This window comes from Natator depressus, chromosome 5 (assembly GCF_965152275.1).
Source record: "Natator depressus isolate rNatDep1 chromosome 5, rNatDep2.hap1, whole genome shotgun sequence".
Lineage (NCBI taxonomy): Eukaryota > Metazoa > Chordata > Testudines > Cheloniidae > Natator > Natator depressus.
This window is the reverse complement of record NC_134238.1, coordinates 49,383,812-49,402,809: the sequence shown is the minus strand read 5'-3', so window position 1 is coordinate 49,402,809 and position 18,998 is coordinate 49,383,812. Positions and strand designations below refer to the sequence as shown.

General features: G+C 39.0%; 1 protein-coding gene across 1 annotated transcript in view; it reads left to right on the top strand.

Annotated features, from left to right (window-relative positions):
• The window catches only part of MAP1B (microtubule associated protein 1B), a 98,958-nt gene extending 88,537 nt beyond the window's left edge, over positions 1-10,421 (top strand). Inside the window, exons 6-7 of the mRNA XM_074952763.1 lie at positions 2,631-2,869; positions 6,036-10,421. Of these exons, the coding sequence (XP_074808864.1) occupies positions 2,631-2,869; positions 6,036-6,191 (395 nt within the window). The 3' untranslated portion in view covers positions 6,192-10,421. The remainder of the gene's footprint in view (positions 1-2,630; positions 2,870-6,035) is intronic.
• Positions 10,422-18,998: the final 8,577 nt, after the last annotated feature.

Below are 18,998 nucleotides of genomic sequence, written 5' to 3'. Positions count from 1 at the left end.
CAAATCTTGAGTGGCTTATTATTATCACAACAAAAATAGAATGTATTTCTACTAGACTATGTATTTCATCCCATATAGAGAAATTGCACCTTTTGAGCAAAATCTGTGCTATCTCAGGCAGAGAGAGGAGGGTATAGAAAACCTTTTCCTTCCCTAGTTCACCTGTGCAGAAGCTGCAGGACGAGGATATGTTCCTAGCAAACTGGCACTCCACCATCTCTAGCCTCCCTATGCATATGCTGCTCCACTATTCTTGGCCTTCCAATGCAGAAGAATAGTTGGTACATTCTTTCTGGAGCTGCAGTAAGATGAAGTCCATAGCACATTTCATTCCCCACTGAACTACTGTCTGGTGTCAAGTATATTCTGAGAACAAAAAAATCTGCAGTGCATGTTGTTGTGCTGGAACAGAAACTATATATTTTTTATAACATAAGATTATGAAATATGCAACTGCTACTGGAGTATTGTGTCCAGTTCTGATGTCCGCACTTCAAGAAGGATGCTGAAAAATTGGAGTGGGTTCAGAGAAGAGGCATGAGTGATTAAAGAATTTGAAAACATACTTTATATTGAAAGACTCAAGGGGCTCAATCTGCTCATTTTAACAAAGAGATGGTTAAGGAGTGACTTGATCACAGGCTATGAGCACCTACATGGGGAACAGAAATTTGATAACAGAAAGCTCTTTAGTCTAGCAGACAAAGATATGACAAGATCCAATGGCTGTAAGCTGAGGTTACACAAATTTAGACTAGAAATAAGGTACAATTTTGTAACAATCAGGATAATTAGCCTTGGGAACAATATACCAAGGGTTGTGGTAGATTCTCCCTTACTGGAAATTTTAAAATCAAGTTTGGATGCTTTTCTAAAAATTGTGCTCTAGTTCCAACGACAGCTATTGGACTTGAAGCAGAAATTAATTCAGGGAAATACTATGGCCTGTGTTCAGTAGGAGGTCAGGCTAGATGTTCACAGTGGGCCTCTCTGGCCTTAAAAATCTATGAATTTATGAAAAATATATTGCATAGGTCACTTAGTACTTTAACTGCACTCTTTGTAACACACTGAGATTAATAGAACAGGTTTTGTTATTGATCAAGTTATGATTCCAGCTCATGCCATTATCCTGTGCATGATAATAACAGTGTCTTTTATAATATTATTGTTGAAACATCAAGAATTTACACTTTTTTTTCCAATTAAAACCCTCTTTTTGGGACACGTGCATCCTAAGACTTGGTAGCAAAATGAAGCTTTCCCCAAACTTGGTAGTATAGGGACAGATTTTCAAAAGTAGGCATACTTAATTGCATCTACCTAACCTATGTGCATAAATGTTCAGTTGGGTAGCACAGATTAGATGTTTGCACATGCATATAGTTACGTAGACATGTAACTTGCCCCATCCACACAAGAGCTGATTTCTGAGTATCTAAACCTCCATCAAATCTTTGTGTACATAAATTGTTGGGTGCTCAAATGTATGGGCACAATTGTACATGCTGTCTTTGAAAATTAATCCTATATTTTGCACACGCAGGAATTTAGAAAAGATTACTATTGACATGTGTATATGCCAACTGTGATCACTCCTTTCATAAGTCAGGAGAATATAAAGCTGGGCTGAGTTAGAATAAAGAAATGAAAACTAGAGGAAAATCTGTGCAGTTTCCTTCCCTCCACTCTCCATATAAAATAGTCTTTGAGAGGAGATGCTGTCCTTCATACTAACAGTCCTCTCCAGTAGGCAACCCTTGGTCTTAAGTGACTACTTTAAAATGTCCCTGTGAGGTTTCGAGTACAAAGTAGTTCAGTGTTTTTAAAGACTATCTTTACTGTCCAGCTGATAATTTTTTTCTGGTTCCTTTGGGTCTTCTTTTGGGAAGGTTTCAGTGTGCTCCAAGTTCCTCCCTCCCTTTCTTCTAGCTTTGCGTACATATAGTAGGCTCCTGCAAGATACTCCTAGGATATCAACAGTTATCTCCCAGCCTTGTCATAATGATGCCTCAAGAGTCCCAAGACAGGTTCTAAACCTGCATACTATAACTGAGAGCCAAACGCTGTTTCTTTTCACACTCAGATAGTCCATTGAAGTAAATGGGACAGTTTGCATGAGTAAAGCAAGCAGGATTGGCCTTGAGTTACGACACTGATGTCTTGAAAAGAAAGTGTCAGAGAGTTGTGTTATCAAGCATGCAAGAGAATTCCAAGGTCCTGTAGCTATTATTGTTCCAGAAAAAATCTCATTAATTGAATGGTAATTCAGTAATCACAGTGACTGGATAATTCTTGAATACTTAATAATGATCATTCTTGAATACAGTTCAAATGATTGCCCATACCGGTAATGAATTTTTGTTGTAGCAGTAGCTAGTTAAGTTTATTCTGTTCTTTTTCTCCCAATAAAACATATATGGGATATAACCAAATTAGAATATGCTATTAGGTATAATAGGATAACAACATAAGTGCATCAGAGTGCACAGGAATACAGCAATGGCTGTGTGACGCAGGTACTAACTCTAATCCTCTCAAAAAAGAATGTCACCTTTAATGGTATAGTGGTAGCTAATAAATGTGTGTTTTCATCAATAAATGACAGGCTTTTGTTCTTATTTTAAAAGGACCTGGAAATAGTAAACCAGCAAAATCCACAGCTGTGCCTCCAGGACCTCCAGTGTACTTGGACCTGGTATATATTCCCAACCACAGTAATAGCAAGAATGTCGATGTTGAGTTTTTCAAGAGAGTGAGGTCATCCTACTACGTGGTGAGTGGGAATGATCCTGCAGCTGAAGAACCAAGCAGGGCTGTTCTGGACTCCCTACTGGAGGGCAAGGCTCAGTGGGGAAGTAACATGCAGGTAGGCTCTCTAACAATATTTCTGTTTTGTGAATTAAAATCATTATGAAAAGCAACCACAGGAAGCAAGAGAAGCTACTAAGCTATGGCTCTTGTTTAGAAGAGAGTCCTTTGGTGTACTATAGATGAACACTTCCTCATTTCTCTTTTAATAAGAGCGACATATGTGACGATCAGGTTTTGGAATCCTCCTAGCCTAGAGGCATGATGAAAGGTACTTGCTCAGCCAAGCCCACGTGATCTTAGCAACAAGAGCAGGCTCAAGGGATTTGGCCAATTTGAGCACCTAAATGTGGAGCTAGGTTCTTTAACACAGACACCCACGTTTTTAAAAATTAGGAAATACCGTGCTAATATTAGATCCGTTCAAAAATCAACTGCGGCATGCTGTGTGTATGTGCAAGCACAGCTGCAGATTTTTCAAGGTACATAATGGAACAAGGCTTGCATTAGTATCTGGTCCATAAAAACAGTTAGCTAATTCAATTAATTAAAATCCATTTGATACCTAATGTTATGTTATATTCTGTGGTATCTTCAGGTGTCCTTTGTGCAGAGTAGAATATAATTTATTCATCTTCAGCTTTGGTATTTTCCATTTAGCAGCAGCATGGTGACGTGTAATACAGTAGTGCCTCAGAGTTATGACCACCAGTGTTATGAAATGAACAGTCAACCACACACCTCATTGGGAACCAGAAGTATGCAATCAGGCTGCAGCACATGCACACATACAGTACAGTACTGCGTTAAACGTAAATGGGAAAGCATTTTTCTTTTGCATGGTAAAGTTTCAAAGCTGTATTAAGTCAATGGTCAATTGCAAACTTTTGAAAGAACAACCATAATGTGTTGTTCAGAGTTACAAACAACCTCCATTCCTGATGTGTTTGTAACTCTGAGGTTCTACTGTGTAAAAGGTGTTTGAAGAGCCATGTCAATGATGCAGGAATTCCCTGAAAGACTAACAAACAAACTGTCCTCTCTTGTAAAATTTTCCACAATAGCTGACATAATAAACGTTCAGTTGCAACTGTTATGTTAATAACATTCTTATTTACAATAAGCCTAAATAAATTATTTATTTATTTATACCAATTCCTTGTAACTGAGTAGCACAGTTTAGATAAAAGCAGTTTTATTTTTCTTTGTCCAGTTAATTTGATGTCCAGATTCCTTGCCATAATGATTATTTCTAGTGTGGCTGATATGGCTATATCCAGTTCTTTCTTTTTCTTTCTTTCAGTATCGACTCATTTTCTGAGTGCCAAATCTGTGTCACCAAAATAAATATCAGAGAGGACAGGGACCTTTTTGTGCTCTTCATGTGGGGAAAAACGTTGAGGAATAGTGATCATACATTTGGCAGCTCAAATTAATAAAAAAATTAAACAGAGTTTTATTAAAATGTTGCCTCCAACGCCATCCTGTTAAACTTCTCCTTCCCTACAGAAAAGGAGAGTCTTTCCAGCTTTTTTATAAAACAGGAACTCAGCATATCAGGAAATCTGTGAAGAGAAGGATAAATTTTAAGGACCAAGATTGTACTCATTGGAACTATTATTAATATTAGTCATGTTTATTGCAATATTGCCTAAAGGGCCAATCAAAATAGGGCCCCATTGTGCTAGGCGCTGTACAGATATTGAGTAGTAGATGGTCCCTACCCCGAACCCTACCCCGAAGAGCTTACTGTGTAAATAGAGAAGGTAGACACTGGGTGATGGAAGGGGTTTAATATACAAGCAGCGGGAACAATGTAATGGCCAAAATGGTCATGTTCGTTTATGAGTTCCATGGGTACTAACAGTTTTTGTTTGTTTTTTTAGGGTGGGTTTACTTAGAAGGGTATCAGCTAAATGGAAAGCAAAAGGAAAGGGAGGGGGCAGAGCAGGGGAGAAGAGGGGTAGGTATGGAGTGAAGCTGAGGGGAAGACTGTGAAGGAGAGATCTGGAGCAAACCGCACAAGGCAGAGAAAGTACAAAACTGTAGAAAGTTCTCAGAATGGCCAAATGCCTAAAGGTCCCCGCTTTGGCTGCTTCCGCCCGTAGTAGCTGGAGTCTCTGTCTGGCTCCACTCTGCAGTTTTCTCCTAAGGTCACATGGGGAGTTGGGGGACAGAAGGGGAGGTACCACCTGATCCTAGTGCCCCATTAGTAAGGGTGTCTCCCCTATATAGTTCTGGGTCCTTCAGAGCACTGGAGAGAGGGATGGCTTTGGCTGGTCCCCATTTGACACCCATCCTGTCCCAATGCAGCAATCTCTGCTTTGGCTGCTTCTGCCCTGCCCCTGCTTGCTGGATTCAGTGGCTGCACTCTGCAGCTTTTTCCCAAGTAGTCTAGCATAGGAACAGTTACATTTAGAAATATCTGTATTAAACTTGTGTTGCTTCTTCTGTCTTTTTCCAGGAATTATTTGTTGTGTATATATAAAAGCTGTAGGAATTTAGTATTGTACAGTGTTACTGTATGTGCACAAATTGTGAAGTAGAAAGGATTTTGAAAATTGTCTTATCATAATAATAATAAATTTCAAAATGCCCTAATTGTACTCATTGCAAGATCTGGACCTAAGGGGATCCCAGCTATTGAAGCTGTGAATGCTGCATGAATTTATGTTGCAAACATGTAATCCTAGGGCACCTCATTTGCCCTTCAGACATAATAAATAAGACTAAACATGCTGCCTTAGTCCCCCAAGGTACCTCTGCAGTCTACAGAATTGTAGTGTGATGGCTGTCATTTTGGCCAACACATCAGGGTTTGAAGTTAGGGACCTTCTGAGGTAAAAGGAGGAGCTGCTACAGTTTGAGTTAAAAACACAAAGCTTCTGTGGCTGGGACTGTAGCTACTCATATCCTCTGTGGATCAGCACAGAAGGGGACATGGAACACGCTCACCAGTGAGTTACAGCAGCACTGTAAGTGCAATCTTTAGTTAGTTTTTTTCATTTAGAGACCATTGATTTAGCTTCCATGCAAAGCAATACCTTGCATATCCAGGCTTTCTTTGCCGCTATTATATCCTGCATATTTTCTTGCTTGAAATACCCATTTGCTTCCAAAAGGAAAATCTACGTGTTGACTGTGACTTTAGCATCAAGACTCTGTTCTCACATCAGTTGTTTCTTCTGTCCATTCCTAAAGAGTTTTCCTATTCCATATTGTAGGTGACCTTAATCCCAACCCATGATTCAGAAGTGATGAGGGACTGGTATCAAGAGACCCATGAGAAACAGCAGGACCTCAACATCATGGTTTTGGCAAGCAGCAGCACTGTTGTTATGCAAGATGAATCTTTCCCTGCATGCAAGATTGAACTGTAGAAACAAGGCCATACACTACAACATTAAACTTTACTTCCTGAAATTCTTCAGTTTGAAAATACCTTTTCTAAAAATTCAACCCATCTAATTCAACTGCTGAACTATATACCTGCCAAATGCTATACTGTGTCACGGTGATGCAAGTCACTAATATTTTTCAGTCTTTGCTGATTGCTAAGGGAAATAACAGTATTCCCAAAATAGGGTTCAGATTACTGCAAAATTACAGATCCTGGTTCATCTCTGCTGAACATTTGGAAACCATGCACTAGCAAACCCAACTGACTTCTGCCAGGTAGAGGCATTTGCCCTCGAAAGAAACACAAAGAGAGAGAGAAATAGAGAGAGGGGTAGGAGGAGAAAGTATAAATAATTGGGTCTGCATTAGTCTCACGGCGATAGATGTATTGCTTACTGCAGTCTGCTTATGCTCTCACGTGAAAAGAAAGTTTTAAATTTGTATCAGTCTGAGTTATAGGAAAGGGGGCCTTAGTTTACAAAATTATGTGAGCTAATAATAAAAGGAAACTGAATGTGGCTTTGAAGGGACATAAGATCTAAACACTCATTAGCCATTAACTAATTTGAACGCTGCATACTGACGTAACATAATTATCATACACTAAATATGCAAGTAGTTTGAACCCCATTCAGAACTCTAAAACTTTTCTTTTAACATGCAAATATGTTGGTCTAAGGCATGCTCCCAGTGAATATCTGTTTAGTCCACTCAAAATTGACAAACCTGCATGCTTAAACACTCAAGTCAACAGCCAATTTACTGAAGCAAAATACCAAAGCAGTTGGGGAGTACATACAGTAGACAAATTGCCTTAGAAAGAGACTTGAATGTACAAAGATACTTAATGCACTTATTTTTTAATGTGAGACAGCAAGTTTATAAAACATCTGTTTAGGATTATAGTTACACCAGGAAAGAAGTGTGTGTGTGCATGTGTGGTACTAGAAGCCTATCTGATTGGTCAAACAGCTTGGTACTATGAATTATGTATGTTGGCTGAACACTTCATTGGTAACACCTGGACAGCTCAACAAAACAAGACAAGCATTTTTGCAAGCTGCTTTTGTACTGCGGAAGCAAGATTGAAGTGGTGTCCAGTATCAGAAATGCAAAACTTAGTGAAACACAGTATATTGAAAAAGGTTCTCAGCGAGTCTGTACAGTATTTTACTTTCCTTTGTCTTACGTTATTTTATTTGTTAATTTAAGAGTGAATATGGGAACAAATGTACAGAAGAATTTTTTTTAGCTCTGTGTGAACTTTTAATAGATGACTTTTTAACAAAAATTTTTGTTTACAGGAAAATGCAAAGAAAAAAATTTCAGGTGAAGGCCTTTTTTTTAGTAGTTTTGTAAGAAATACATAATGTTGTTTGAGGTTCTGGTGAGAATGAAGTATGATATTGCAGTAACATATTTATTGAAAACATTTAACTGCCAAGAATTTTGGGGGAAAACCCTTAATGATTAAATTCATCTATTAGCGTTCACAAAAAATAGGAGTTGAAATGCCAGTTGACTGCTCTTTACAAAGTGGTAGTTAGACTCACAATTCTCCCAAGATCTTTAAAACGATTGAAAAAGCAATGATTACCTTAAATAAGCGAAGCAGGTTTTGGGGGGTTTTGGTTTTCTTTGTATGTGTGTGTTTTTTTTTCTGTAAAGTGTTCCCAGTGTCTACAGATCATTTCCAAAAGTAAAAACATACAGATCAGTTCCACTATTAAAGAGAGTTTGGACTCTTAAGTCTTGGAAGCTTTACCACTATAGAAAATATTGTTACATTTCAGTTTGTAGACTTGTACATCAGAATTTAAATAAGGTAAAGGCCTCCTAACTGGAGATTTGTGCTGGTCTGTACAATTCACCTTTATGGTAGGCTTTGAGTTCCACTAGGTAGTGAACAATGACCTCATTTTATTTTCTTTACGTATTACGTATTTTAAATGTTAACATTGTTAGTTTATTTTTGTTCGGTAGGTGTGTGTTTGCACTGCTAATTTTTATGTTTTGGGTTTTTTATACTACTTCAGAGCCCTTTAAATCTGGGCCCTTGTAGCCCATTTAATGCTGTGAATTACTGTTTGTCAAATGTGGGTGGGGGTTGTTTTAATATTTTTGTTAGATATCATTAGCAATGCTATTTTATTTATTGGTCTACCTTTTAGATCCTTGAAAATAACTCAGAATGATTTTGATACAAAAGACAAAGGGAAATGTATTGTGAAAACAAGCGGAATTTGCTGAGCTCATAATCATTTACTTAACATTTATTTTGTCTACAAAGTGAAAGGCAAAATATTTTATTAGTTAGCTGATTTGGTAGAATAGTTGTATTATTTCTACTACAATTCTTTCTGATTTATCTACTCTCTCATGTCAGTTAGATTTCAAACTTTTTGGCTTCGGGGAGCAAATTCCAGACTCTCCCAAAACTGGAAGTAGTTTGTTTCTCCACTTTGATAGAAAATCTAATTAAAAATGAGCAATGATCTCGAGACTAATCTTATACCAATGTAAATCAGGAGTAGCTTCATTGAAATTGCGGGTAAATTAGTATAAATTAAATCAGAAACAAGATTTAAATCTCCAGCGCCCCAAGTAAATTTGTAACAGCTCAAATAATTGTTTTACTTAAAATAAGCCAGTTACAGCCAATCTTAAACTGTACTTTGATTTTTTTGCTGCTACAGAGAAAGTCAGCTGTTTTGACTCAGCTGACATTGTTCCTATGAGATATTGTAATACTTGTTCCATCCACTGTTCTAAATGACAGCCAAGCCTGAGTGTTGTTAACTTCCCAATTAGCTCCTCTTGCCCTTAATGCCTTTCCTGCCTGTGTAGCTAATCTAATTGTGCTAGTCATAGTCATACACAATTAGTTTAGTAACAGTCATCAAAATGTACCATGAACGTTAATGGTGAGCGCTGTTGATCAGCACAGATTTCTAGGAGCATGGTTTGATACTGATTATTCGAATTATAAAGATTCAATATTTGAGTGTAAAGAACACTCTACTTAAATGATGTTGTTACCCATGACAACATTCCCAATCATGACCTTTATGGTAGTACTGCACTGCTGAATAAAATTCAATGAAGAGTTAACATTGGAGATCACATCCATTTCCAAACCTAAACAGATCCCCTTGCATGCCTTCTCAAAGTCTTGTGCTGGGGCTGACTACGTTGTCTCTTTCCTTTAATTCCATCTCCTGTAGAGTTCACTCTGGTGAATGGATCCAACTGTGTATATGGGGTTTTTTTAACTGTCTATAGTAGCTTATATGGTTTAGGAGCCTTCCAGTACTCATTTGCTAAGATCTAGTAATTTTGTTAATGGAATTTTCCACCCTTCCCAGTGCAAGAAATTCAGCTGTAAGGAACTATTACTGTGCATTTTTGAAATTTCTGTCATATGCCTCTTTATTCATCTGTCACCGGAGGTTCTTGCTCAGTGATAACATTTTGAGAGAAATGGTAATTTTTTTGGTCTGGATTTATTAGAAAAGGAAAAACTATAATGGTTACACTTGAAAGAAACTGTAAGCTTTCATCTTTTCACTTAATAATTGAACAAAAACACAAAGCAACCTAGTGATAAGCATTTCTTTGAATGCAATTCTGTTATTCACCTGATTTAAAATGTTTGATATTTAAAAAAATCTGTTTGTTGTAACTTTACAAAAAAAAAATCAAATAACTAAATAAAAAGGCCGCATAAAAATATTGAAAAGAAAGGAAAAAAGGGAAAGAAAAAAAAAAAAAGCTTCTCTGCACTTAACTAGCTAGGCGCTCCAGATGGCAGGAGCTATCCATAAAATTCATTCAAGACTGGGCTGTAATCACAACAGTAGAAGAGCAATTATGAAGTACAATATGCTTTCACATGTTTGCATGCAGCCATGTATCTTCCAAACTATGGAAAGAAACAGTCTTGTTGCCAGCTGAGAAGCACCTCACACACTCCTCTCTCTTGTTCTGAATGGTGTTTGTGTCAGTCTGCAGCTGTGTATGGTAATATGTCTTATAATCCTGCATCACTTCTATTCTATCCAGTCATATCTAATGTAGAAAAATAGTTTCCAGTGAAAGTAATATGTAGTGCTTTTATGATATTTGTGTGCAATATCCCCTCTTCCATTGAGGATATTTGATGTAAAGGAAACAAACTCAGTTCCACAATAAAATACAAAAGTAATGAAGTGGTGTTGGTATGTTTCTTGTCTTTGTGTTGTAAGTGTGAATTTATGAATTTGCCAGGCTGCCTGTTAGATTTTAAAGCCAAAAATCTAACAAACCTGATGTATAATTGTTTCCATTTTACAGATGGGGAAATTGAGGCAGAGTGAAGTGACTTGCCCAAGATCACCCCACAGGCCAGTGATGGAGATGAGAAGAGACTCAAGGTCTCTTACGTCCCAGTCCAGTGCCCTATCTACTAAGCCACATTAGATCTATAAAAAAACTATACACTAGAATTCAATATTTTATTGAGTCCAGGGAGTGTTAGCTTACTAGTTTAATGCTGGGTTCTTTTCAGCTCAACTTTTAACTTACACAGTATTTCTCAAATAGGACACTTGCTTATTCTTAACCAACCAACAATTTGTTAATTCATCCAGAACCAGGTTAATGTATAACCAATAGTTCACCCCTCAAATACAGACACAACCAATTGTGTGTACTACATAAACAATACAGTCTTGCAAGCAGTTGTAACAGACTACAGTTGAGACTCAGCAGCTATATCAAGGAACAATGCAAATTACCAAGATTTCTTACTACATTTACTAACAATCATCAATTCTTTAATACTAACACATTTATCACAGTTCCACGGGTGCACTTATCTTTAAGGCACATTGTTACTTCTCTTTGACTAAACTGGTCCAAAAGGGACAAGTTTAAAATTCAATTGCTTCAAGTTATTGTTTTCAAGCTCTCTTAGAATCTAAAGTATGGTTACTTGAGGTCTCACTAGAGTGTAGACTCAGCAAGATAACCTACACTTATTTATGTTAAAGAATAGAAGGGGACATACAATCTTGGGAATGAAATCTCACCACTTCTTCATGTTATCCTCTTAACCCTGGAAAGGTGGAGATTCCTTCCACACAGCTGGTCTAGGCATCGGTCACACTTGGGATTCTGCAGCTTCTTGTGTTGGGTTGACTCAACTCCCTTGAGCACATGGTGACCTCAGTTTACATATCTTAGTTTCAGGGCTCATAGGAGAGGGCCACCTTCTGATTCCTATTGGACATGTGCCAAGTGGGCCCCAGATTTACCCTCTCCTAGTTTCTTTGCTGCTTACATTAGCATCTCGAAGATGGCATTGGTTTATAACAAATTTCCTTAATCCTTATTGGAGGCTTTTTTAAGTTTGATTCATTTCAAGGATTGCATTTCGTTATTTGCCCCTACTATCAATTGGGATTCCCTCTCCCCCCAAGCAATTTCTGTTAATATCCCAAAGTTATACCCTGGTTTATATCTTTGAATATTTATCCTTCCTTGTGCCTGACAATTCCTATTACTGCTAGAATGCAACAATTATTTACAATGAAAACCAGCAAAATCCTTAGAATCTAAATTTGGAGGACACATTCTGTACATTCTTTGATTATACTAAGCATTGCACGTTGTTTAGAACTTAAAAAAGAATGAGACATTTTCCACATATAGAAGTATATAGATCTGACTCACAAGGCAAACAAGTGTGCAGATTTTAATTACGGGTGAAGAACCGATTATTCATGGTATATTTGATTTACAAGAAACAGTGTATAGTTTATAATGTGGTGCGAAAATGTGGCTTGGATTTCTTGGGCTAACAGTTTGCCCAATTTGACCTTCAGTCTTACAGGCACATTTCTAGTTTGTTTAACTTGCAACTTACCCACCCATCTCTTCTTGATCCACTCAATGTGCAATGGGCCACTTGCAGAGAAAAGTGGAGTATGACTCTTGTTTGGTAACTTGGGAGTTTTTTAGCTAGGTTGGGAGGAAGAAAAAGGTTTATACATATGCAGATAATGAAAGGATCTTGCCTAGCTGATGATGCCCCCATTTAGCCGTTTTCGTTTCTATAGTTGGGCAGGGGAATGCACAACCTTGGCTGATCTGTGACTCCTTAGACAAAAGGAAAAGGAAGACTTGTGGCACCTTAGAGACTAACCCAATTTATTTGAGCTCACGAAAGCTTATGCTCAAATAAATTGGTTAGTCTCTAAGGTGCCACAAGTACGCCTTTTCTTTTTGCAAATACAGACTAACACGGCTGCTACTCTGAAACCTGTCCTTAGACAAAGTGACTCATGTGCTGTGAACTATTTTCCTGTTGTTTTCATAGGAGGATCCTATTTTGGGCTAAACAAGTGGGATAGCTTTTCTAATTTTTGAAGGCCAGAAGGCATCATTAGTTATTAACCATTCAAGGCATAGCAGTCCCATACAGTGTACATCTGTATTCGTAAGTTTTCCCTTTTCTTGAATCACACTCATCCAGTACATGGGTTTGTTGTCAACATATGGGTGTCAGTGTTTGAATTTTAGATAAGTTTGTTCCTTTTACATATTAAAAAAATGAGAATCTTATCTCCACTTAGAAATCAAAAAATATATACAGACATTACTTTTATACTGAACTATAAAACCGTTCTACATTATATTATAGTGTGTTTTTTCTTGCTTCCATTGTAATCCTGGAGAGTTTTCCATTATTGGGTACAGCATATGATAAAATACTGCATATTTAGGAAATACATTTTAAAATTACTGTTATCAGATGGCAAATTATGATATATCTGTTTTAGCTCTTGCTGGTTTGAAAAGAGGTGTTCTTTTCAAAACCAGTTAGTTGTCTCCTAGACCAACAAAATACAGTGTTTTCAAATCCCCATGATAACTAAATTGATTGTTCAGAAGTCTCATTGAGAACGAATGGCATCAATTACAATGACATTTTTGGGGAAACTAGAACTCAAGATGAAAGACAGGATTTCAGAAGAATCAATTTTATTTTTTCTGGCTCAATCTTATAAATGGTTGAGTGGTTCTCAACACCCAGGAGCATCAGGCCCTCCACTTTTATAATACGTTTGCATTTCGCATGTGTTGTTTGCTATTGCAGTATGGAGTTCACTTGCATTTTTCTATTGCATAAATAATAGCGAAGGGGGATAAGGTAACCCTCTGCTTATTTGAAGGGTGTTCCACCACAGATGGAGTGGTAGAAAGGGTGGGTAAGGGAAGTAGAAGTAATGGGCTGAAATGAATGAAAACTAAGGCTGAACATAAAGAAAATGTTCTTGATGGAGAGATCTATCAGACTGATAGTCTCCTATAGGAAGAAGTGGAAGCTCCATTGCTTGAGACATTTAAACAAGACAAGACAAAGCTCTAGATTAGAAAATACACTATAGGGAACAATCCTCACTCTCAGGGGGATGCACTTGGTGTCCTAACAGGTCTTTTCTATCTCTAACTTCTATGATTTCACCAATAAGCTATTATGTTCATAAAATATACAAATACATTTTCTGTAGCATGAGCTGGCTTGAGCATGGCAGCGTCAGAGGAAAGTCAAATAATACAAATCTTGAACTTGAACCTCCAGAATGATATATGTTCTTAGACCCATAGAAGTTTTTTCATGTTACTGAGGTGGACAAGCCTGATGTTAACACATGGACACTGAAGAAGATGCGGGCCAAATTCAATTCCACTGGTGTAAATCCAAAATAACAGCACTGATTAAAGTGGCATTACTCTGGATTTATACTGGTGTAACTGAGACTAACATTTGATCCAGAGTGTTTTTGCTTGGTGATGCCTGCGGTGAATCCATTTTCCACCCCGCTGCAGACCTCATGTTGTGTTTCATAGATTATAAAGCAGCTTTTACATTTTTACTGATGTTAACTAACAAATTTCTTTTGGTTGTAAAGTATTTTAGAATGCCATTGAATAGTAATAGACTGGGGTTTTCATCTCCATCAACGCTCTCTTGGGTGCAGCTGAAATGGGGAAACATTTGTGGCTTCCCAATCCTGCAGCCAGCCCAGGGCCAGTGTGGCTACTACAGTTTAGAGTGGTCCTAATCTATCTCCAGTTGTCTTTGCCCCTTAAGGGGAGGATGATAAGAGTGCCATATGCTCTCTCCAAGGGAACGTCCTACATTGAAGATTATGGGGGGAAGCAGTATAGAAGTCGTCCATATGCGTTCTAGGCCAGCTAGAGACTACCCCAAGTCAAGAGTTTCCCGAGGCTGTAAAATTTCAACTTATTGTCATAGGTAGCTGTAGGGATAAGGAGCCTGTTTTCATTCTGTTACCACGCCATACACACTCCCGAAAAGAGCTAAATTCAAGCACTATGCCACGCAGGAGCCTGCTGATAACAGCCTGGCTGCTGATGCACAAACATGGAAAGAAACAAGGCAAAGCTATACAATGAGGCCTGCCTCGAAACAACATGGGAAGCATATTTTAAAGATTCAGTGGGAAGCCTGGTTATTTTGTTGTCTTTCTGCTTTAGCTCAGCAAACAGCTAAGGAGTGGTTAAAACTCAGTAGTATATACGATACTGGATTCTAGTTTTTTCTAGTCCTAAGGAAAATATTTTTCATGTGGCCCAGGACTGCTTGAGCCTCCCTTAATGGGGCAAAGCCTCCTCCAGTCTGCCCCTTTGAGAAATACTGCCACAAACAGGGAGCCATTTTGTTATTGGTGAGAACCATAGTCCCACCTAGCCCCTCTTCTGCATCTCAGCAAAGCTATTCTGCAGCTCAGCAGGCAGTTATACTGTATTTTACTACATGAGTAGCTTCCATAGTCTTCCTTCATGGTGATGATCTTTGGCCATATTCTGCCCTCAATTCCTAACTCCAACTCCCCTGGAGTATGGCTTCCTTAGTGAAAAGCAGCCCCTAACCTCTACCCTACACATCTGCCGCCATTTTGATATACACATTTTTCTCAAAACAAAAAGCTGCTGAATGTCTGCTAAGAAAAAGCTGAACGCCCTCAACTTGCCTTGGTTCACTGGAAACTTTTGACTGGAATGGGAATGCAGAGCACTAGGCATCTTGTAAGATCTGAACAGACCTTGGCTTCAGCATTTTAAGTATTTCTAAACTGTGACACGATTTTATATTTCTCTTTTTTAAATATTAAGAAGCTGTGCTCTTGAACCGATAAATAACACACAACTATAACAACAATCCAGAAAAGTGGCTCATTGGTTTGCTTGGTCTTGATTCCTCATTGGTGTGCGAATGGTTTTCAAAGGTTAATACCTCAAGGCAGCTGCTTCTGTAAAACCTTAACAATCACCAGATGACACACTGATACACACAGAGTCAGAGTGTGCTCGTGTGTCTGCTAGTAACTTCGGCTGGCCGAAGGGTCACGCAAATCATGGTTTACACCTAGCTCGCACTGAGGAGCAATGCTTGAGCAGATTACAGCCCAATCCATCACCTGTAATCATAAAATATGCAGAAAGGATACATGAAACAGATGGAACTAATAATCCCAATAGCTCACTGTAAATACCTAACAATTGATGTATGTGCTGTTTTTAATGTGTGTGTGTGTGTGTGTATATATATATATATATATATATATATATATATATATATACACACACACACACCTGTTTAGATTCATAAACTGATCGCAACTCGGCCCCAATCAATTTGGTATTATCTCAACCCAGCTGTGCTACTTATGACTTAAACAGCTGAAGGTAAACTGAAGCAGCCCTCCTAAATACTTAATATTAACCTCATGCACCTACAAGTCAGGATTTCCAGCAGGAGTTTACGGTTCCAAGTACTCACTAGTTGTATTAGCGATGAACTGGTCTCAGTGGTTCCATTCCAAATTCAACTTAAGGCAGACACTTGACAAGAAGCTGAATAAACAAGCCAATCTGAAAGCTAAATTTTGTTTTGATGTTCAGAAATGTATAGAAACCTATTGTTGCCGGCAGGGAGGAGGGATGCTGTTAAGTTAAAGCAGGATTTTTTAAAAATTAAATATTGAACTAGAGTTTATATTTTTATAGCAATTTTCAAAGTGGCTATTATAAATGTACTGTACCTATTGGAGCTGTATGAATAATTTGTAATTACTGGAGTGTTGTATATTTTTCTGTATGCAGATTATCCATGAGCAGATTGTGCAATTCTCTTTATTCCCTATTTGAAAGTATTCACTGGGCTATTTTCTGTGAATAATTTTTGCTCTGTAGCTCACACACAAGCAATTTATTGCAAATATTCCAGTTCAGGCTGTGTGTCAGCTACGTCAGAGGTAGGTAGTTTTTTTTTCCCTCAGTGGAGGAGGTTAATGCTCACAATCAGGTTTCCTGTGTAAATGCTTGTGACAAATACATTTAAATTCACTTTCTGAAAATCTACTCAACTATTCACTTAGGGCTAGATTTGTCACTTTAACACAAATTCAGTAGCACCTTACTACTCAAACAGTCCTGCTGAAACCAATGGGCCTACTCACAGAGTAAGCTACTCTTCAGGGGGTGTGATCTTGTTCCCATTGAAGTCAATGACAAACCTCTCATTGACAGGTTTCAGAGTAACAGCCGTGTTAGTCTGTATTCGTAAAAAGAAAAAAGAAAAGGAGTACTTGTGGCACCTTAGAGACTAACCAGTTTATTTGAGCATGAGCTTTCATGAGCTACAGCTCACTTCATCGGATGCATAGCATATTGTGGAAACTGCAGAAGACATTATATACACACAGAGACCATGAAACAAAACTTCCTCCCACCCCACTGTCCTGCTCGTAACAGCTTATCTAAAGTGATCATCAAGGAGGGCCATTTCCAGCACAAATCCAGGATTTCTCACCCTTTCCCCCCCCCCCACAGACACACATACAAACTCACTCTCCTGCTGGTAATAGCCCATCCCTCTTTGAAACCTCTCTTTATAATGCGCATGATAATCAAGGTGGGTCATTTCCAGCACTTCAACCTCTCATTGACTTCAGTGGTGCAGGATCAGTGTGAGTACAAGGGGATCAATGGCTCTCAGTATGTGCCTTTCCCGTGACCATTCCTGTCAGTAAGCTCCTTTGCTAGAATATTCACACACAAGTGGGGCAAATACAGTCAAAGCAAATTCATTACAATATTCCTACAATCGCTGGTGGAAATGTACGCAGGCTTTGCCCAGCTCTCATTCCTACTTTTCATATAAAACTGCCATTACTAGATTGACCTTCAGAGTAAGGGTTCCCTTCACTGTAAACTGAGAAGTATTAAGTTGCCATGACCTGGGCCCAGAGTTCCGTGATTCCTCTTTAAACTGGTGACTTCAGAAGCACCTGTAAATGACCTGAAAATAGGGGAGGGGATCTTGTTTAATGGATCAGCTCCCCTGCAAACCTCTGAGACTCCTCGGAGAGACCTCTCCAGCCCTTCAGGAAGCATGGAGCGCTCAGTGAGAGAGAGGCCAATATTTCTGTACTGTGGTTCCTTTTAACTTCTTCCCCAGCCTACATAAAGTCTGCTCTGCCCAGACTGACTGATTTACTAAAGACAATAATAGAGAGCTCTCTGAGTTCAGTGGGACCCCGAAAAGTGCAATGGATGTGTGGCAACTAAGTATGCAGAGTCTCAGGCTGTGCCTCTAGGCAGGGAGCAGCTGCTGAAGGCTTCATCTGGCATGTTCACATGTTTAAAAATAGATTACATTTGGCAAAGTTAAAGTTCTAATGAAAACATCTTGTACCAATGACTAGACGGAAATGGAAAATGGCAAAGACTGATTTTGAGCATCTAGACCCGCTTCCTGACATAGAGGATTGTTCCCTATCGTGCATTCTAAAGTGCTTTCTGTAGTCCAAGTTTCAATTACTCAAGTGATGGGGTTGCCATTGTTTCCCTTAGAAGGCTGATCCACAGTCTCATTGTTTCTTTACCTCCATCGTAGCATCTGCTGTGGTCGACTTAGAGGAACTCTTTAGGTTCACAGCTGGTGACAGGCAGTGGCGGATTAACTCACAGGCCCCCAGGCTCTGTGCACAGGGGTCCCAGCCAATTTGGGGGCTCCTGGAGGTGGGGGGGCAAATGTTCTTTGTGCCCAGGGCCCCAATAAATCTTAATCTGCCTCGGGTGACAGGGTTAGTTGAGTGTTTCTCACGGAAAGGAAACTTAGTGCTAGTTTGTGTTGCAGATTAAGCTAGCTGTAGCTGGGGGAGCAGAGCTACACTTGGTGGGAGCAAATGGAGCCTTCTCCGCCGGACTTTTGGCCAGGCTTGCTTGCTGAAGTGCTGCATGGGCATCCAGGCTATGACCGGCAAGTGAGCTACCTGCCCATTGTGGCTAATGAATGCAAGTGCGGGCACACTTGGGCCATTGCTGGAGCTGATTCTTAGTATCTCCCTTCAGGAAAAAAAGATGCCAGCTGCTTTTATGAAACACTTGTTATATTCTTGCCCAACAACCCTTCTCTTGACATTGACAGTTTCTCCAGTTCTCACCTTGTTGCTATCACCTTCACTGGTTATTACCCGTTTGTGGTGGTGAAGCATTATTGAGAAGGTTGCAGGAAAGCAGTGCAGGTAACATCTGCAGTGCTTGGGGCTCCTCAACCAGAGCCAGTTTGATTTTGGGCCTGGGTGCCACATGTACAAATTAATGATCCTGGCAATGGCTGACGCTCAGGTAGCTACAGGGATTCTTTTAGATCTGTCTGTCAGGTTGCCTTCATTACCATCGGCCATGAAGAGTTGTTGGCTGACTTTAAGCCC